General features: G+C 45.2%; 1 protein-coding gene across 1 annotated transcript in view; it reads left to right on the top strand.

Annotated features, from left to right (window-relative positions):
- The window catches only part of DYNC1H1 (dynein cytoplasmic 1 heavy chain 1), a 56,195-nt gene that overhangs the window by 12,547 nt on the left and 22,509 nt on the right, over window positions 1–21,139 (top strand). The window contains 37 exon segments of the mRNA XM_075615050.1: window positions 219–302; window positions 305–396; window positions 2,377–2,487; window positions 2,570–2,689; window positions 2,950–3,019; window positions 3,022–3,128; window positions 3,130–3,183; window positions 3,562–3,663; window positions 3,665–3,739; window positions 3,872–3,985; window positions 4,493–4,603; window positions 4,695–4,781; window positions 4,783–4,905; window positions 5,250–5,396; window positions 5,624–5,790; window positions 5,886–6,059; window positions 6,475–6,640; window positions 6,722–6,910; window positions 7,004–7,201; window positions 7,987–8,269; window positions 9,062–9,162; window positions 9,300–9,459; window positions 9,771–10,011; window positions 10,331–10,514; window positions 13,368–13,580; window positions 13,678–13,916; window positions 14,369–14,525; window positions 14,846–15,073; window positions 15,176–15,406; window positions 15,535–15,675; window positions 15,951–16,184; window positions 16,649–16,855; window positions 16,939–17,060; window positions 17,246–17,411; window positions 17,618–17,781; window positions 17,883–18,012; window positions 18,383–18,516. Of these exon segments, the coding sequence (XP_075471165.1) occupies window positions 219–302; window positions 305–396; window positions 2,377–2,487; window positions 2,570–2,689; window positions 2,950–3,019; window positions 3,022–3,128; window positions 3,130–3,183; window positions 3,562–3,663; window positions 3,665–3,739; window positions 3,872–3,985; window positions 4,493–4,603; window positions 4,695–4,781; window positions 4,783–4,905; window positions 5,250–5,396; window positions 5,624–5,790; window positions 5,886–6,059; window positions 6,475–6,640; window positions 6,722–6,910; window positions 7,004–7,201; window positions 7,987–8,269; window positions 9,062–9,162; window positions 9,300–9,459; window positions 9,771–10,011; window positions 10,331–10,514; window positions 13,368–13,580; window positions 13,678–13,916; window positions 14,369–14,525; window positions 14,846–15,073; window positions 15,176–15,406; window positions 15,535–15,675; window positions 15,951–16,184; window positions 16,649–16,855; window positions 16,939–17,060; window positions 17,246–17,411; window positions 17,618–17,781; window positions 17,883–18,012; window positions 18,383–18,516 (5,626 nt within the window).

The following is a 21,139-nucleotide window of genomic DNA, read 5'->3' as shown; positions in this document are numbered from 1 at the left end:
CAGGATTTATAACAGGAGCACCAAATGATTTCCCAGTTTAGTTAAAAAAATGTGGGAAATATACAATTATCGCTGCTTTACATTATAACAATATAGTTGGAGAGAATGGTATTGCCTTGCTTTAAACAGGCCATCTTGTGCCTGCTTGCTTTAATAGATTTGGTTATGGCACTCTTAATATTCTAATTAGTGTTTTTCTTTTTTTTCACTTATCACAGGTTTTGGCCTGCAGTACCAATGCTTGTGGGATATGCAAGCCGAAAACATCTACAATCGTCTTGGAGAGGATCTAAATAAATGGCAGGCCTGCTTGTTCAGATCAGAATGGCCAGAGGAACTTTTGACAATGCAGAAACCAGAAAGGATTTTGGACCTGGTATCATTGATTACGGGAAGGTCGGTCTATGACAGTCTTATGATACAGCCGAAAAGTTAATCTCTGTCACTGATGGCCAACTCCCAGTCCTCAAGGGCCACCAACAGGTCAGGTTTTCAAGATATCCCTGCTTCAGCACAGGTGGCTCAGTCAAAGACTGTTGGTAGGTCTGGAGGACTGGAGTTGGTCACCTATGATCTATGTCAGCATTTCCCAAATGGTGGGTCGCGACCCGGCACCAGGCCACGGCACCAAAATTGGCGGGTCACAGCGAGGCTGGCCGTTCGGTGTCGTCCCCCCCCCCCCCCCCCCCCCCCCCCCCCCCCCCCCCCCCCCCCCCCCCCCCCCCCCCCGCTCAAGTAAAAAAAAATGGCGGCGATTCCTCCCGCGCGCTTGCGCAGGGCCGCTCCCTCCCTCCCCGCTCCCTTCCTCCCCCCCGCTCCCAACGTGGGACGGAGGAGGAAGTACCAGCTCCTCTGCGGCCCGCACGTTACATGGGGGAGGGTGGAAGTACAAGCTCCTACTGCGGCCCGCTTCCCAAGCTCACCTCCCGTGGCACCCCCCTCCCGAGCCCACCTCCCGTCCCGGGCAGCAGGGGATATCGGGGGCAGCAGGGGAAAGTGTCCGGCGGCAAGGTAAGTCACCCCACCCAGTCACTGCCTCCCACCCAAGTGTCCCTGCCCCCCCCCTCCCACCCACCCAAGTGTCCCTGCCCCCCTCCCACCCACCCAAGTGTCCCTGGCCCCCTCGCTCCCACCCACCCAAGTGTCCCTGGCCCCCTCGCTCCCACCCACCCAAGTGTCCCTGGCCCCCTCACTCCCACCCACCCAAGTGTCCCTGGCCCCCTCCCACCCACCCAAGTGTCCCTGGCCCCCTCCCTAAGTGTCCCTGGCCCCCACCCTCCCACCCACCCACCCAAGTGTCCCTGGCCCCCTCCCACCCACCCACCCAAGTGTCCCTTGCCCCCACCCACCCACCCAAGTGTCCCTTGCCCCCCACCCACCCACCCAAGTGTCCCTGGTCCCCTCCCACCCACCCAAGTGTCCCTGGTCCCCTCCCACCCACCCAAGTGTCCCTGGTCCCCTCCCACCCACCCAAGTGTCCCTGGTCCCCTAAGTGTGTCCCTGGCCCCCCTCCCACCCACCCAAGTGTCCCTGGCCCCCTCCATGCCACCCACCAAAGTGTCCCTGGCCCCCTCCATCCCACCCACCCAAGTGTCCCTGGCCCCCTCCATCCCACCCACCCAAGTGTCCCTGGCCCCCTCCATCCCACCCACCCAAGTGTCCCTGGCCCCCTCCATCCCACCCACCCAAGTGTCCCTGGCCCCCTCCATCCCACCCACCCAAGTGTCCCTGGCCCCCCCCCCCCTCTCCCACCCAAGTGTCCCTGCCCCCCCCCCCCCCTCTCCCACCCAAGTGTCCCTGCCCCCCCCACTCTCCCACCCAAGTGTCCATGGCCCCCCCTCCAGTCACTCACATCCGTCGTTGCGTGTAATTCACTGTTTGTGTCTGTGTGCGTATAGGGGAGAGCGAGTGTGTGTGTGTGTGTGTGTTTTGTATCAGTGTGTGTGTGTGTGTGTGTCTGTGCGAATCAGTGTCTGTGTGTATCAGTATCAGTGTGTGTGTGTAGTAGTGTGTGTGTGTCAGTGGCTGTGTGTATCAGTGGCTGTGTGTGTGTGTGTGTGTGTGTGTGTGTGTGTGTGTGTGTGTGTGTGTGTGTGTGTGTGTGTGTGTGTGTATCAGCGGCTGTGTGTGTGTGTGTGTGTGTATCGGTGGCTGTCTGTGTGTCTGTGCAGGCCCTATAGGCCAGTATAGGCGATAAAATTTTTGTGGGTCACGAAAAAAAGTTTGGGAAACCCCTGATCTATGTAGTCTATCTTACATGTATTAATTCTTTTAAATTAAAATCAGGAATACTCGTATTTGATTAAGATTTTGTGGAAGACCTATTGTGTTCACTTACATTTACCTTCTTTTTTTTTTTTTCTTTTTTTTATGCAGGTTCAGTCTAAAGTGAACTTGAAGTATGATTCTTGGCACAAGGAGGTTCTGAGCAAATTTGGCCAAATGCTTGGTCAAAACATGGGTGATTTCCATTCACAGATTTCTAAGGTATGAAATAATGATTACGAAAACTAAATTAACTTGTTCTCATTCCGTGGTTTACCGTCTCGCCTTATTCTTTTATTTTTAGTCTCGTCAAGAGTTGGAGCAGCATTCAGTTGACACTGCCAGTACATCGGATGCGGTGACATTCATTACCTATGTCCAGTCTCTGAAACGCAAGATCAAGCAGTTTGAGAAACAAGTTGATGTAATTAAATTATTTTTGTCCTTTTTGCAAAATAATAGTGACGTTTATTAGAACAGGGGTTTTTTTTTTTTCGTTTTGGGTTTCTACACGTCAATGTAGATTTTGGCCATAAGCCTACTTGCTGCATAAAATGAATGTGACAGTGTTCCTAAACCTTTAAAAAAATAATAATAATAATAATAATTCTATACATCTATCTTGACATATCATGGTTCAGCTGGCACTTAATGGTTGCATGTGTTTTTTTTTTTCTTCTGTAGCTTTACCGTAATGGACAACGGTTACTAGAGAAGCAACGGTTTCAGTTCCCCTCTTCCTGGCTCTATATTGACATATAGAGGGAGAATGGGGAGCCTTCAATGACATCATGCGACGTAAGGATTCTGCTATTCAGCAGCAAGTAGCAAATTTACAAATGAAAATCGTTCAGGAAGACCGGGGCAGTGGAGAGCCGCACAATTGATCTGCTGACTGACTGGGAAAAGACCAAGCCTGTTGCTGTAAGATCTCCGTTATTTAAATTTTTGCGGCATACTCGCCATGATTATCTGACTGAGTGTTCAGCCAACTTCCAAGCTTAGTTATTCAGGCCACTTCTGGTTGTGAATTGGTTAAACCACATAGCTTAGTTATTTGACTAAAACCTGTTACAATCCAAATTTGTTCAGGTTGCTAAATACGTTTCTGTAGAATAACCTTATACAGTGAGCAAAGTCTTCAAAAGTGATGTATTTATATAAAAATGAATGCTGTGTGGTTCAACATGAAATGTAATACCCGTGTTGTACAGCAGATAGTGATATTATAATGACCCGGTGAAAGTCCATCAAGGAATGCATGGCAGATATATCTTCTAAATCCATTTTTTTAAGGCTGTTGAATTCAATATTTCAGGGAACTTGCGCCCTGAAGAAGCCCATCAATCACTCACGATCTATGAAGGAAAATTTGGAAGATTGAAAGATGACCGTGAGGAAATGTGCCAAAGCCAAAGAAGCGTTGGAATTGACAGACACGGGACTCTTGAGTGGCAGCGAAGAGCGAGTCCAGGTAAAACATTTTAATGAGCCCTAATAAACATTCAGTGGCGTCTTGTAGGCCTCTAGAAACTATTTGTCGACTATTTCGTTTCTTCTGGATGCGTTTTGATTTTCATGTGTATCTTGCTTTTAAAATGTGTAGGTCGCTTTGGAGGAATTACAAGACCTTAAAGGGGTTTGGTCTGAGCTTTCCAAAGTGTGGGAGCAGATCGATCAAATGAAGGAGCAAACCTGGGTGTCTGTACAGCCTCGCAAGGTACTTCAGTCTGTATATTGTGCAATGCTTCTAACTATGCTGTATTCTCTTCCCGCCCCTTCAATATGTCCATATCTTTTTGTTCTATACCCAATACCTATATTTGTAACTGCACTCCCAACAATTTCTGAGACATTAGTCGGCTAATTTTACTCTGGGGTCTCTGTTTACCTTCTGTTAGAGTATTATAAATGGAGATACTTATCCTAGATTTCTGACAACTATATGTAACCGATTGTACTCAATGGACATGTTCGTGTGTGTGTGTGTGTGTGCCCCCCCCCTTTATTTCCACCTTCTCTGCTATACATTTATATGTGTAAAAAAAAAAAAAGACTTAAAATCGAAGGGGCTCACTTAAGAGATGATGGCTTCTGACATCTTGTAAATAACCCCTAATGATGGTTGTGAAGGACTTCTTCTACAGGCCTGGCCTTTTTAATTTTTTACATTTTGTATCTCTTACAATTGCATTTTGCTTATTTCACTTTTATATAAATTTTATAGCTTCGGCAGAACTTGGATGGACTGCTGAATCAGCTGAAAAACTTCCCTGCCCGCTTGCGGCAATATGCATCTTATGAATACGTTCAAAGACTTCTGAAGGGTTACATGAAGGTAATTTGGCTTGATTTTTTTATATCCATCAGTGTTCATGTTTTTATACTGTAACAAACCTACTTACATGTCCTTTTACAACTTTGATCAGATAAATATGCTTGTGATTGAACTGAAATCGGAAGCTCTGAAGGACCGCCACTGGAAACAACTCATGAAGAGACTTCATGTTAATTGGGGTGGTGTCAGAACTAACCCTGGGACAAATCTGGGATGTAGACTTGCAAAGAAATGAAGCAATTGTCAAGGATGTGTTGCTTGTCGCTCAAGGAGAGATGGCTTTGGAAGAATTCTTAAAACAGGTATTACTGATCGTTTTGTTTTTTACTTTTATGAAGACTCGAACATCTAAAGAAAGGATTTGAAGTTGGAGCTTGAATTGACTTGATATATGCTAGGCTTCTTGTCAGTGTCTTGTGTTTAAAGATCATAAACAAGGCGTTTAGTTATACAACTTACAATTTTTTTTACTTCTTTACTTGTTAAACCTGTCATGTATTATGTTGTATAGTACATAATACTATGTACTATAGTATTATGTACATGGGAATTATCTAATATGTACGTGGGAAGCAAAGACATATAAAAATATGTATATATGTATATATTTCAAAATATTCCCACAAATGTTCTTTTTTGCTCCCAGATCAGGGAAGTGTGGAACACTTATGAATTAGATCTGATCAACTATCAAAACAAATGCCGCTTGATCCGTGGCTGGGATGATCTGTTCAATAAAGTCAAGGAACACATAAACAGTGTATCGGCGATGAAGCTTTCTCCATACTACAAGGTAATGTCTTGTTTAAAATATATATCTGCCCTTCATTTACTTTTATTTCTAACGCTTCACTTAATGTGGTCCTTTACTTCTGTGCATATAGTATTTTAGGTTTTACACTTCACCGTCCTCTTACTTTATGCTTCACATGTGTTTTTCTGTCTTGTCCTCATAACCGTTTCTTTACGTTCCAAGGGAAATGAAAATCTTTTCTTTTTTAAATGTATTGTGTTTTCCAGGTTTTTGAAGAAGATGCTCTTAGCTGGGAAGACAAACTCAATCGGATTATGGCACTTTTTGATGTGTGGATTGATGTCCAAAGACGCTGGGTGTACCTTGAGGGCATCTTCACTGGTAGTGCTGATATCAAACACTTGCTTCCAGTTGAAACACAGCGGTTCCAAAGGTATATTTTGCATTTCATAGGGGAACAGTACTTTGGATTTGTATGCAAATGAATAGCATGTGAGTGTTTTGTGTCTTGTTTGGGTTTTTTTCCAGCATCAGTACAGAGTTTTTGGCTCTTATGAAAAAAGTCACCAAGTCTCCCCTTGTAATGGATGTACTTAACATACAAGGTGTGCAAAGATCTCTGGAGAGGTTGGCCGATTTGCTGGGCAAAATCCAGAAGGCACTAGGAGAATATCTGGAGAGGGAGAGATCATCGTTTCCTCGGTAAGATATTGGTTCTTGGGTAAAGGTAATTGATGCACTGTGGGTTATCTCGTAGTCTTATTTTTCAATTATTTGGTTTAGCTGCTGTTACCCATTTCCCCTTAAGGTGTGTAACCCTTTCGCTACCAGAGGAACCTGTAACTGGTTGCTATAGGTTAACTGGACCGTCTGGCAATGAATGACTACTTTTATTCAATTCACTGGAGTTCCATATTTATTTAATCCATTTCCAAAGATGAGGTATACTATAAATGCGTACAACCAAGGTGCAGTGTAAGATGCTCTGGTAACTTTGTTATTCTTGCTAGCTATGTTTGTTAGGAAATGTATAACCATTTCAGGACCCATTTGGGTTTCTTAAAACTTCAGTTAATGCATTGGGCTCATCAGTTCTTATGCTTTTTTTCACATGTAGGTTTTACTTTGTTGGTGATGAAGACCTTCTTGAGATCATCGGCAACAGCAAGAACGTGGCCAAGCTACAGAAACACTTTAAGAAAATGTTTGCTGGTGTGTCTAGCATCATCTTGAATGAGGACAGCTCAGTAGTTCTGGGAATCTCATCCCGAGAAGGGGAAGAGGTAAATATACTATGTTAGAACGAAAAGAAAACAAACAAAACAATGGTGACATGATCTAAAACACATCCTGGCTACTTCTAGGTGCTTTTTAAGACCCCTGTATCGATAACGGACCACCCCAAGATCAATGAGTGGCTTACGCTGGTGGAAAAAGAGATGCGGGTCACATTGGCCAAGTTGCTGGCGGAATCAGTCATAGAAGTTGAGATATTTGGAAAATCTGCATCAATTGACCCTGCCACGTACATTTCTTGGATTGATAAGTACCAGGTATGTAAAACTTGTATTGCTGTGGTTTGTTTTTGTTTTTTGCACCCCAATGCCCGTGCTGAACTGTTTGTTTTCAAACTGTTTCATTTGTAGGCCCAGCTTGTTGTTCTCGCAGCTCAGATTGCCTGGTCGGAAAATGTGGAATCTGCTCTTAACACCATGGGCAATGGTGGAGGCGACTCCAGTCCGTTGCAGTCTGTGCTGACCAATGTGGAGATTACACTGACCGTCTTGGCAGATTCTGTGTTAATGGAACAACCCCCCCTGCGCAGAAGGAAGCTGGAACACTTGGTAAGGGCCTGGCATACACCTCCACATACATTGTTTCCATAGCTAAAGTTCCAATAGCAGACTTTCCAACTCATACTGCTTCTGTTTTAAGATTAAAGCTGCCAATTGAGTTTGGATCCTATAAATCAGGGGTTCCCAACTCCAATCCTAAATGACCCTGAACAAGTCTGGCTTTAAGGATATACCTGATTGAGCCCATGTTCAGTTCTTTTGACTGATGCAGGGTATCTTTAAAACCTGACCTTTTGTTGGTTCTTGAGGACTGGAGCTGGCAACCACTGCTATAAATGAAAAACGTCAATTGTATATTAATCCTTTAACTTTAAAATTAATCACTGTTGAATATGCAAAAGATGGTGTGTGTATCCAATAAACAATAGCACTTGTGAGCACATTCACATGTAGTAAGACAGGTCTACAACCCTGCCTTTCACCATTATCACCTAGCATACATTGCTTCCATGCAGCAAGGGATTCTGGGAAATGACATGGAACCCATATAAGAAAATGTGGTGCTGTTCACAAAGCTTTTAAGCACAGCCTGGGATTGGATGCAAAGCGAGTCAAACCACTCAGACATGTTTCAACAAATAACCTCCACCGTTGGCTTATAGCCAAATATTGGATATAGGCCAATGGTGGAGGTTTTTTGTCGCCTTTATCATCCACCATAACTTAGTATATATGTATGATTATTTTACAACTTGTTAAATGTTATAATATGTAAATCCAGAAACCTTCTCGTTCACTGTGGTATTACAATAATGGGTTATCTGGTTCCACAGATCACAGAATTGGTACACCAACGGGATGTTACAAGAACACTCATCAAAATCCGCATTGACAACTCCAAATCCTTTGAGTGGCTAAGCCAGATGAGATTCTACTTTGATCCTAAACAAACAGATGTTTTACAGCAGCTCTCGATCCAAATGGCAAATGCCAAGTTCAACTATGGCTTTGAGTACCTGGGAGTTCAGGATAAACTTGTGCAGACACCTCTTACAGATCGCTGCTATCTGACAATGACCCAGGCGTTGGAGGCAAGACTTGGCGGGTCACCATTTGGTAAACCTTTGTAATATTTATTTGGTTATATACTTAGATGCCATCCACCCTAACTAACCTAAACTTTTCAGGAACCGAGGGGTCCTCTAGAGCAGGGGCACGCAAACTTTTCCCCATGCGCACCCCAGCCTGCTCTCCTCTGTGCCTCGTTGCCCCCCCCCCCCCCTGCTCGACCCCGGCGTCAAATGACGTGCATGTGATGTCACATGACCCCGCAGCGGTGTAATTTGATGCCAGGTTAACAGGACGACACGTCGCTGGAAGGGAAGTATATTATAGAGGCCTCGCATTTAATTTAAATACCTGGGGGGAGAGCGCTGGACCTCTTAACTGCTGCGCCCCACCAGTTTGCACACTGCTGCTCTAGCGCTGAACCACACAATTTTCAGCTCCAGTGACCCTCCGTTTCCAAGATACTTACTGGTGAAGTTACAGGTATTATTACTACTTGGCTTTTTAATGGGATTTAAATGGCTATCCAATAGGAAGCCTCAACCCGTAATGTTGCGGCTTCCTATTAGCCTGAGCCCATTTCTCCTAAGATTAAACCTTCACTGGCAAGTATCTTATGAATTGGGGTGTAAGGGAGTGGTGGGGGGAGAAAGCAGTATTTGGCTCATTGGGGCCTGATCCCCAGCTAAAAAACAAAAAAAAGCATAGCAAGAACTGCTCCTTAACATTTTTTTAAAACCATTTTTAAATCTATAAATTGTTTTCTAGATCTACCTATGCTCTGTTAATAATAAAACTACACTTCAGCTATAAAATACAACTCCTGTTTTCTGTACACAGGTCCTGCAGGTACCGGAAAAACAGAGTCTGTTAAGGCTCTTGGACACCAGCTTGGGCGTTTCGTGCTGGTTTTCAACTGTGATGAAACGTTTGACTTCCAGGTAATAAACATCTGTTTAATATATGTAATAAGTATTTATGGGACAGTATAGTTATATTTTGGCTTTTCCTTTTCCAATAAAAAAAAGTCATCCATAAAATGTACATTTTTGTTTTTGTGTGTGTTCCTACTTTTTAGGCTATGGGTCGCATATTTGTCGGCCTCTGTCAGGTTGGTGCTTGGGGATGTTTTGACGAGTTCAACAGACTTGAGGAGCGCATGTTGTCTGCAGTTTCCCAACAAGTGCAATGTATCCAGGAGGCTTTGCGAGAACATGCCAATCCAAACCGTGACAGAAGTTTGTAATCTTATTCATGCTTTTTAAATCCACTTTCTTGTGATTTTTGTCCAAGACCAGTTTAACTTCTAAAGTCGATCACATTAGAAACCTGCACTTATTTAACAAAGGGTTAAATAGAAGTAATGGCCACATCTATTTTGTTACTTGAGAAGGGGGTTTGGGGGGGGGGATATTGAAAAGAAACATTGTGTGGTAGTGCATTGCAGACTCCTACACCTGTGGGGGATTAGTATGCAAATGCACGGTCATTCTTTTTTGGTCATCTGTGTGCACACTACTAAAGCAAAGCACTAACTTTGGTTTTGCAGCTCTCACGGTCACATGTGAACTGCTGAACAAGCAAGTCAAAGTCAGTCCTGACATGGCAATCTTCATCACCATGAATCCTGGCTACGCTGGGCGATCCAATCTACCCGACAACCTGAAGAAGTTGTTCCGAAGCTTGGCAATGACCAAGCCAGATCGCCAGCTGATTGCACAGGTCATGTTGTACTCCCAAGGCTTCCGTACTGCAGAAGTACTTGCCAACAAGATTGTGCCATTCTTCAAGTGAGTAGAAATGGCCGCTCTTGACTTAATCAGGGTTTGTCACAACAGTGGATTTAGAGGTGGTTAAGGGGTCCTGTAGAACAATGCAAAGCAATTCATTGCATTACCTTATTTCCAACAAGTAGGTAAATGAATGTTATTAAGCCTTCACACAGGACCATTTAGAGCAGGGATAGCCAACTCCGGCTATCATGATTGAACCACCTGTGCTGAAGCAGGGATTGCCTGAAAACATGACCTGCTGTTGGCCCTTGAAGGCTGGAGTTGGCCACCCCTGATTTTAGAGGAATACATTTTAATGCCCAATATTTGTCTCTAGGTTGTGTGATGAGCAGCTTTCATCTCAGAGCCATTACGATTTTGGTCTGCGAGCTTTAAAGAGTGTGTTGGTGAGCGCAGGCAACGTGAAGAGAGAGCGGATACAAAAGATCAAAAAGGAAAAGCATGAGCGTGGAGAAGTTGTTGATGAAGGGGAGATCGCTGAAAACTTGCCAGAGCAAGAAGTATGATTTGACCGTTTTAACCATCCTGTTTATAATTAAATGCAAAATCTCCATTTCCTTCCCCGTATAAAAATGAGCATTTTCCCATTCATTAGAGAGCACAGTAAAGTTCAAGTGTATGTATGTCTTTATTTATATAGCTCTATTCATGTACGTAGCGCTTCACAGCAGTAATACACATGACAATCATATAAATAACAGAAGACGTGCTTCAGACATAAAAGTAACATTTAGGAAAAGGAGACCCTGCTCCGAAGAGCTTACAATCTAATTGGTAGGTAGAACGTACAGTAGGAGGGCGTTCTGATAAGTGTCTGCAAGGGGCCACGGTTTATGTATGAGGTGTATAGTATCGGCCACGGAGCTACTCATATTCTTTAAGCAGGTTTGTTTTAAGGTGGGTCTTAAAGATGGATAGAGAGGCTGCTAGTAGATTGAGGGGAAGGACATTCCAGAGGTGTGGGGCAGTCAGTGAGAAAGGTTTAAGTCGGGAGGGCTTTAGATACAAAAGGGTAGAGAAGACATCCTTCAGTCGGGATGGTGTATAGCGAGAAATTAGGGCTGAGATGTAAGGAGGAGCAGAAGAGTGTAAAGCTTTAAAAGTGAGGAGGAGAATTGAGTGTCTGATGTGGGATTTGATAGGAAGCCAGGAGAGGGATTTCAACAGGGGGGATGCTGAGACAGATTTAGGAAAGAGTATAGTTATTCTGGCAGCAGCGTTTAGGATAGATTGTAGGGGAGACAGGTGAGAGGCAGGAAGGCCGGACAGCAGGAGGTTACAGTAATAGAGATGGGAGAGAATGAGGGTCTGAGTCAGAGTTTTAGCAGTCGAGCAACAGAGAAATAGGCGTATCTTTGTAATATTGTGGAGGAAAATGCGACATGAGGAATAGTGCGAGACCCCTAGGCAGCTTGCTTGTGCTACTGGGCGTATGACACTACTTACAACAATAATGTGGAAGGAGGTAGAAGGGCCAGGTTTGGGATGAAATATGAGGTGCTCTGTTTTTGACATGTTTAAGTCAGCGGAGGGCTATCCAGGATGACATACAGTAGCAGACACATTCAGAAAGTTTGGTCTGTACAGCAGATGTAAGGTCAGGGGTTAAAAGGCAAATTTGTGTCAGCAGGGAGGGGATATTTAAACCCAAGAGATGCGATTAGGTCATCTAGAGCAGGGGTGAGCAAACTTTTTATGCCGAGCCCCCCCCTTTTCATCCATGAAATTTCTCGGGCCCCACCTGCCTGATATAATCAAAATCACATGACGTCAGCGCACATCAGCTGGTTCAGCCATTGAGGGCGAACCAGCTTTGTAACGCCCCCGCCACGCGTCTACAAAAAAAGTATTTATAACACAAATTACATAACTTAAAAATAAATATTATGATATTTGTCTAATAGCGTCCCCATTTCTGCTGTATTATTAATCTCTCTCTTCCCGCCACATTAGAACCTTTCAGGACCTCTCTCCCCTCTTCCAGTCTCACACTCCTCTCCCAGTCTTTCCCTCTCCCTGTATTTCTCACTCCCCCTCCAGTCCCTCCCCTCAGTGTCTCCCCCTCCCTCCCCCCACTCTTCCCCCCCCCCCCCAGTGTGTCTCTTTCTCCCTCCCCCATTGTCTCTCTCTCTCTCCCCTCTTCCATTCTCACACTCCTCTCCCAGTCTCTCCCTCTCCCTGTATTTCTCACTCCCCCTCCAGTCCCTCTCTATCCCTCCCCTCACTCTCTTTCCCTCCCCATGTGTCTCTCTCTTTCTCCCTCCCCCTAGTGTCTCTCTCCCTCCCCCCAATTGTCTCTCACTCTCCCTCCAGCCATTGTCTCTCCCTCCCCCCAGTGTCTCTCTTGCACTCTCCCTCCAACTATTGTTTCTCCCTCCACCCGGTGTCTCTCTCACACTCTCCCTCCAGCCATTGTGTGTGTCTCTCCCTCCTGCCAGTGTCTGTCTCATCCCCATGTCTCTCTCACCCCCCTCCCCATGTAGCTCTTTCACCCCCACTCCCCATCTCACACTCACCCCCCTCATGTCACTCACAACCCTCCCCATGTCCCAGTCTCACACTCCCTCCCCATGTCCAAGTCTCACCCTCACCCCCCCCCATGTCCCAGTCTCACCCCCCCATGTCCCAGTCTCACCCCCCCATGTCCCAGTCTCACCCCCCCCCCCACGTCCCAGTCTCACTCCCCCCCACGTCCCAGTCTCACTCCCCCCCACGTCCCAGTCTCACTCCCCCCCACGTCCCAGTCTCACTCCCCCCCACGTCCCAGTCTCACTCCCCCCCACGTCCCAGTCTCACTCCCCCTCACGTCCCAGTCTCACTCCCCCCCACGTCCCTGTCTCACTCCCCCCCACGTCCATGTCACACTCACCCCCTCTCCCCATGTCACACTCACCCCCTCTCCCCATGTCACACTCACCCCCTCTCCCCATGTCACACTCACCCCCTCTCCCCATGTCACACTCACCCCCTCTCCCCATGTCACACACGCTGATGCAGGAAGCAAGGAGATGCTGCTGTGTAGCACAGCGCCACCTAATGGCCAAAAGAAAAACTGCAGCTGCAGACGGCTTTTTTTCCCTCTGCTCCTGGCAAAATCGCCGCTGCTTCCTGCGCCCCCCCTAAACAATCTTGCGCCCCCCCAGTTTGCGCACCGCTGATCTAGAGTGTAAAGTGTGTATAATTGTCTATATTTATATATCTATATTTGTGTGTGTGTGTGTGTGTGTGTATATAGATATATATATATATATATATATATCTATATATATCTATATATATATATCTATATAGATTTCTCTTGTTATGAAACATGTAATTTTAGGAATCAATGTTAATTGAATGGTTTGTTGCAGATTTTGATCCAAAGTGTCTGTGAAACCATGGTGCCAAAACTGGTTGCAGAAGATATCCCTCTGCTGTTCAGTCTTTTGTCTGATGTTTTCCCCGGAGTTCAATATCATCGGGGTGAAATGACCGCATTGCGGGAGGAGCTGAAGAAAGTGTGCCAGGAAATGTATCTGACATATGGAGATGGAGAGGAAGTTGGTGGCATGTGGGTAGAGAAGGTAAGATGCAGTGATCTTTTGTTCATGCCATATACAAACCATGTTGGAGGTTTTTTACTAATTTTATACATATAATTTTTAATTTTTTTTATTGTAGGTTCTCCAGCTTTATCAGATTACACAAATTAACCACGGCTTAATGATGGTGGGTCCTTCTGGAAGTGGAAAAAGTATGGCTTGGAGAGTGTTGTTGAAAGCCTTGGAGAGATTGGAAGGACTTGAAGGCGTGGCTCACATCATTGACCCCAAAGCTATTAGCAAAGACCATCTGTATGGCACACTAGATCCAAACACAAGAGAATGGACAGACGGGTTGTTCACACATGTTCTGAGAAAGTAGGTCCTCATTTCAGCAACTCCTAAAAAAAATAAAATATATATATATATTAAATTTGTCTTTTAAAAAATGTTTCCATTAGTTTGAACTGTATTAAGAATGTCCATGGTGGGTATTTTTTCAAATGGAGACTTCTCCCATGGGATTCCTGACTTGCCTACATATAGTTGCATATTGAAGACCTGGCTGCATCATATAATGTTTGAGCTGGGTTGCAGGGAAGATACGTTTATATTAGGCAGTAGAATAACGTTGCATTAATATAACTTAATAATCCAGCCTAGACCATCCGTGACCAGTAAATAACAGGCCATTGAAGGGATTGCAGTTCATTTAAAAAAATAATTTTTCTTTTTGTGCATAAAAATTAGGTTTTGCTGCTGAACCAGCTTAAGAAATATCTTGACATTAAAGAAAAGACTTGACACACTACATGTTTTCCTATACCTAGGATTATTGACAATGTTCGAGGAGAGCTTCAGAAACGTCAGTGGATCATCTTTGATGGGGATGTGGACCCTGAGTGGGTTGAGAACTTAAATTCTGTCTTGGATGATAACAAACTTCTAACTCTTCCCAATGGAGAACGTCTCAGCCTTCCACCAAATGTAATTATATACACTTTTGACAATTGCTTATTTCAATATGCTGGTTGACTTTGCCAGAGAAATTACTGCTTGAGGCTCCTTCTAAATATTTTCATTTTGCTATATGGGACATCACATTAAGTTTTACTGATGTTAATCTGAGTGGATGCAGAAAAGAAAATGGTTACAATGAAAAGTATAGACTTAAAAAAATATATATATTTTAGCTGTTATATTTTTCAATAATAACTGATAGCAGTGTTTTGGTCAATTTGCCTGACTGGTGAAAATGCATGAAGCAAAACCAGTTTAGATCTGTATTGCATCATTTTTCCTTTTAGGTGCGTATCATGTTCGAAGTACAAGATCTGAAGTATGCTACTTTGGCGACCGTTTCCAGGTGTGGTATGGTCTGGTTCAGTGAGGATGTCTTGAGTACAGACATGATATTCAACCACTTTCTGGTGCGTCTGCGCAGTAACCCACTGGATGAAGGGGAAGACGAAGCCCAGCGTAGGAGAAAGGGTAAAGAAGATGAGGGAGAAGAATCTTCCTCTCCAATGCTGCAGGTACGTCTTTAACACACTGATCAAATGGGCCGTGGTATTTATACGTTCTGCACAAAAGGAAATAATTTCCTTGTTTTAATACCGTACTTTTTGTTGTGGCAGATCCAGCGGGATGCTGCAACAACTTTGCAACCATATTTCACATCAAATGGGTTGGTGATCAAAGCTCTTGAGCATGCCTTCAAACTGGAGCATATCATGGATCTTACTCGCCTGCGGTGCTTGGGATCGCTTTTCTCCATGCTGCATCAGGCTTGTCGCAATATTGCCCAGTACAATGGTAACCATCCAGATTTTCCAATGCCAATTGATCAGCTGGAGCGCTACATACAGGTAATTTTTAGAATGTCAAAACTGATGCAAAGTGTTCAATGTAGTGGAGATACATTTGCAATGTTATTATTTTAGTACTTTACTGTTATCCTTTTTATTAAAATGGCTTACGTTTTTTGTTTTGACAGCGTTACCTCATTTATGCAGTCCTGTGGTCGTTCTCTGGAGATGGGCGACTTAAGATAAGGACTGAGCTGGGTGAATACATCAGGAGGATTACTACCATACCATTACCATCTGCACCCAATATACCGATAATCGATTATGAGGTACAGAAAACTCTTAATATCTGCTGTGTTTTTTAATAAACATATATTTGCAATTAAGTTTGTTAAAGTATTCATTTAAGTGTTTACAACTAATGTAGCACTTCTATACTTACAGTATTTCCTTATGTTAATACATTATGTCTAATCAGTGATTTGTGGATTATAGTATATTACAACATGGCATCCTTTGTGTTGATCTGCTTATTATACATGTTTAAATGTTTTTGTTTTGTATGTAACCGAACTATAAACTTGCTCAATGTATTGCCCTTTAGGTATCGATTACTGGTGAATGGCAGCCCTGGCAGACCAAAGTACCTCAGATTGAAGTTGAAACACACAAGGTTGCTGCCCCTGACGTTGTTGTGCCCACTTTGGATACTGTTCGGCACGAGGCTTTGCTGTACACATGGCTTGCAGAACACAAACCTCTGGTCCTCTGTGGTCCTCCAGGCTCTGGCAAAACTATGACTCTCTTCAGTGCCCTGAGAGCGCTTCCTGACATGGAGGTAAAGCAGTGGGGACTTCCCAATTGCTGCATTTGTGGGGGGTTTATGTACATAAAACATTGGGTTTTAACTTTAGATCTGGTCACATTTAAATATTTATTGGTACAGTATATTGTGTTAAGGTGACCATATATGCAAAAACGAATGCTGTTCATTACTACAACTTTATGTAACGTTTGGCAGCCGTAGTTTTACCAAGTGCGTTTTTAAAAGGTATTTTAATGAGCAATGGCGTGTTTTTGTGGCATGGCTTTCGTAGCGCTACAGCAGGGGTGGCCAATTCAAGTCCTTGCGCTCCACCAACAGCACAGGTGGCTCAATCAGTGGCTGTCATTATGACTGAGACACCTGTGCTGAAGCAGGGATATCCTGAAAACCTGACCTGTTGGCGGCCCTTGGACAGGAATTTTCTCCCCCTCCGGTCTAGGTGGTGAATTTCAAATATTTTTTTTCCTCTCCCGTAGGTTGTTGGCCTGAACTTTTCCAGCGCTACAACACCAGAGCTGCTTCTAAAAACCTTTGATCACTATTGTGAATACCGCCGTACACCGAATGGTGTGGTACTGGCACCTGTGCAACTTGGAAAATGGCTGGTGCTCTTCTGTGATGAAATCAATTTGCCAGATATGGACAAATACGGCACTCAAAGAGTCATATCTTTCATCAGACAGGTACAGCTTGCAGGTTTTTTGATGTGCATGTTGATTGTCTCCGCTTTTAAAATATATGCTTAATGACAATATTTTGATTTTAGATGGTAGAACATGGAGGTTTCTATAGGACTTCTGATCAAACATGGGTGAAACTGGAAAGAATCCAGTTTGTTGGCGCTTGCAACCCACCTACTGATCCTGGAAGAAAACCTCTGTCCCACAGGTAATGGCTTCATTACAAGAAGTGGTTACATTACAAGTGGTTTTGATGCAGCTGTATTTTGAAAAATAAGACATTCGCAGGCAGCACTTTCATATGAAAACCTATTGTCTGCCAATGTTATTAGTAATCCTGATAACCGGCACAAACATTTCTTTTAAATGCTGCACTATTCTTTTTTTATTTAGGTTCTTGCGTCACGTGCCTGTAGTGTATGTAGACTATCCCGGACCTGCATCGTTGACCCAGATCTATGGAACTTTCAATCGTGCAATGTTGAGGCTGATTCCATCTCTGCGCACATATGCAGAGCCGCTGACAGCCGCTATGGTGGAGTTCTACACCATGTCACAGGTGTGTGTGTGGTTTTTTTTTTTTAATGTGGGATCTAATCAGACATAGAATTAAATAATAATTTATCATTAAAAACAAAATTCTTTAAACTCCTTTCCCCCCCCCCCCTTTAAAACATGCTTATTTATATACCTTTCTTTTATTTGTTCTAATGCGTACGGTCTGTGCTACATCCTACCCAGTTTTTTTTTGTTTTTTCATTATAGGAAAGATTTACACAAGACACCCAGCCACATTATATTTATTCACCCCGTGAAATGACTCGTTGGGTTCGAGGTATCTTTGAGGCTTTGAGACCGCTTGAAACATTGTCTGTTGAAGGCCTGATCAGGATTTGGGCACACGAGGCACTCCGTCTCTTCCAGGACAGGTATTTCTATACCGGCTGGTTTTGAGTACTGAAATACTTTGGACCTGATGATGCCTGTTACACCACTTTTTAATATTGCATTGATTTCTATTTTAAATCAGACTTGTTGAGGATGAAGAGAGACGTTGGACTGATGAAAACATAGATATGGTGGCCCTAAAGCACTTCCCGAATGTGGAGAAAGAGAAGGCATTAAACAGACCCATTCTGTACAGCAACTGGCTCTCCAAGGTACCGCAATACTGAGTATGAGTCAGAACGTGCCGTGTTGTATCAGGCTTATCTCTGTGACATTATGTACATTTGGGAATTCAGAGGGGTTTTTAATGCCCTGAGTAGCAGATGGCCCTAGAACAGATCGGGATAGGGTGGGGTATGTTATAGTGGTGGGATTTAGCATGAAACTATAGCTGTCAAGCAGGGAAGACTCAAAATCTGAGTATTTCAATGTGTTTGAGACTAGATTGTCGGTTTGTTACATGATGAATTTAGGTACAAAAAGCCCTTTAGTCTGGTGGGGTTTTTTTGACACTCTCCTTAGGACTTGTGTTTTTGCATCTGCAAAACGTGGTTTACCACCATCCATATTCATCTCTTCTAGGATTACATCCCAGTTGACCAGGAAGAGCTAAGAGATTACGTAAAAGCTCGCTTGAAAGTCTTTTATGAAGAAGAACTCGATGTGCCACTTGTACTGTTCAATGAAGTATTGGACCATGTGCTGCGTATTGACCGGTAAATGTAACTCTGGGATTTTTTTTTATTGCGTTTATTGCCAATTTTTTAAAATTTGTTCATCTCGTATAGGGTTTTTTTTTTTGTTTTTATTTTTTGGTTTTTTTACCCAAAGTTATTTCTTAAATAGGTAGTCCTAGCTTTAGAACTGATTTAAACTGAACTTGTTTTCCATACATTTATTAGGTCTGGCATTCTTTAATACAGAGTTGGTGTCAAACTCTATATCTTTATTATATCTTGTCCCAGGGATAACCCTCTAGGACAACAACAACATGAATATCAATACATTAATAGTAATATTAAAAACTGTGCAGATGAAGCTGTTTGTGCAATTGCACTTGGTTGGTCTTCAAGGAGTTAAAAACGGGAGTCGCCCGATAGTTAGTCTAAGTCTTGCAATCTGTGCACTGCCCGGGCAGGTTTTAGGTAGAAAGCCGAGGGTACCCCAGGGTTGAGACAATGCTCAATATGCTCACCCTTGATCCACTTTGGTCCGTTGGGGTCCAGTAGTATTCTTTAGCCCCGAAATCTGCTCCGTAGCAAGCTGCTCAGAAGCGCTAGGGCGCACGATAGCAGACAGCCCTCCGGGTGTCCGGGTCTGATGTCACTTCCGGCTGTGACGCACAGACCCTTCCCGGTAGTCTCTGGGCTTCGTCTGTTAGCTCTCCTCCTCCTGCTGGTTGCCGATGACCAGGCAAACGGGTTTTGATCAGCTGGAGCCCAGCGTATGGTGTTGACAGCTCTACTCCACTGCACTGTATGGAAGCAAACACCCTATTGCTCCTCCTCCTACGCGTTTCACCAAAAGGCTTCGTGAAACGCGTAGGAGGAGGAGCAATAAGGTGTTTGCTTCCGTGCAGTGGAGTAGAGCTGTCAACACCATACGCTGGGCTCCAGCTGATCAAAACCCGTTTGCCTGGTCATCGGCAACCAGCAGGAGGAGGAGAGCTAACAGACGAAGCCCAGAGACTACCGGGAAGGGTCTGTGCGTCACAGCCGGAAGTGACATCAGACCCGGACACCCGGAGGGCTGTCTGCTATCGTGCGCCCTAGCGCTTCTGAGCAGCTTGCTACGGAGCAGATTTCGGGGCTAAAGAATACTACTGGACCCCAACGGACCAAAGTGGATCAAGGGTGAGCATATTGAGCATTGTCTCAACCCTGGGGTACCCTCTGCTTTCTACCTAAAACCTGCCCGGGCAGTGCACAGATTGCAAGACTTAGACTAACTATCGGGCGACTCCCGTTTTTAACTCCTTGAAGACCAACCAAGTGCAATTGCACAAACAGCTTCATCTGCACAGTTTTTAATATTACTATTAATGTATTGATATTCATGTTGTTGTTGTCCTAGAGGGTTATCCCTGGGACAAGATATAATAAAGATATAGAGTTTGACACCAACCCTGTATTGACTGCGCTTCTAACTTACTTTTTCTTTGTTGCCACGCATTTATCAGGGACTAGGGGTTCCCTGTTTTAAGAAGCTGCATCATTCATTGGGTTGTGTCTGTCTCACTCATATATATATATTCTTTTTAGCAATACCCTATACGCACCGGACTGGTTCATGTCACAAGTTTTTTGTTTTTATAATATTTTTTTTTTATATATATATATATACACTAGCTGATATACCCGGCGTTGCCCGGAGGCAGGGAGGGGGGGTGTGAAAGGCAGGAGGGGGGGGGGTGTGAAAGGCAGGAGGGGGGGGGCGTGAAAGGCAGGAGGGGGGGGCGTGAAAGGCAGGAGGCGTGAAAGGCAGGAGGGGGAGGCGTGAAAGGCAGGAGGGGGGGCGTGAAAGGCAGGAGGGAGGGGCGTGAAAGGCAGGAGGGGGGGGGCGTGAAAGGCAGGAGGGGGGGGGCGTCAAAGGCAGGGGGGAGGCGTGAAAGGCAGGAGGGGGGGAGGCGTGAAAGGCAGGGGGGGGGGGGCGTGAAAGGCAGGAGGGGGGGCGTGAAAGGCAGGAGGGGGGGGCGTGAAAGGCAGGAGGGGGGGCGTGAAAGGCAGGGGGGGGGGCGTGAAAGGCAGGGGGGGGCGTGAAAGGCAGGGGGGGACGTGAAAGGCAGGGGGGGGGCGTGAAAGGCAGGGGGGGGCGTGAAAGGCAGGGGGGGCGTGAAAGGCAGGGGGGGCGTGAAAGGCAGGGGGGGTGAAAGGCAGGGGGGGGTGTGAAAGGCAGGGTGGGGGTGTGAAAGGCAGGGGGAGGGGGTGTGAAAGGCAGGGGGGGTGTGAAAGGCAGGGGGGGGCGACACACACACACACACACACAGTGTCACACACACACACACACACGTCACCTAGAGCGACACACACGCGACACCTACCTCTACTTCCGTCCGCCGCCATCTTAGGCGCCGCGAGGGAGGAAGGGGGTTTTTTCTGCCGCCGCCATCTTAGACGCCGCGAGGCAGCTGCAGCCTGCCTGGCCGCTGCCTGTTCCCCCGCCGGGGATGGAGATCAGCGGAGCGGAGGGAGGGGAGAGGTGAGCGGAGGGAGGGGAGAGGTGAGCGGAGGGAGGGGAGAGGTGAGCGGAGGGAGGGGAGAGGTGAGCGGAGGGAGGGGAGAGGTGAGCGGAGGGAGGGGAGAGGTGAGCGGAGGGAGGGGAGAGATGACGCGAGGCAGC

The sequence above is a fragment of the Ascaphus truei genome, chromosome 9 (assembly GCF_040206685.1).
Source record: "Ascaphus truei isolate aAscTru1 chromosome 9, aAscTru1.hap1, whole genome shotgun sequence".
In the NCBI taxonomy this organism is placed as follows: domain Eukaryota; kingdom Metazoa; phylum Chordata; class Amphibia; order Anura; family Ascaphidae; genus Ascaphus; species Ascaphus truei.
The sequence above is the reverse complement of the archived record's forward strand: the minus strand, read 5'-3'. Positions and strand labels throughout refer to the sequence as shown.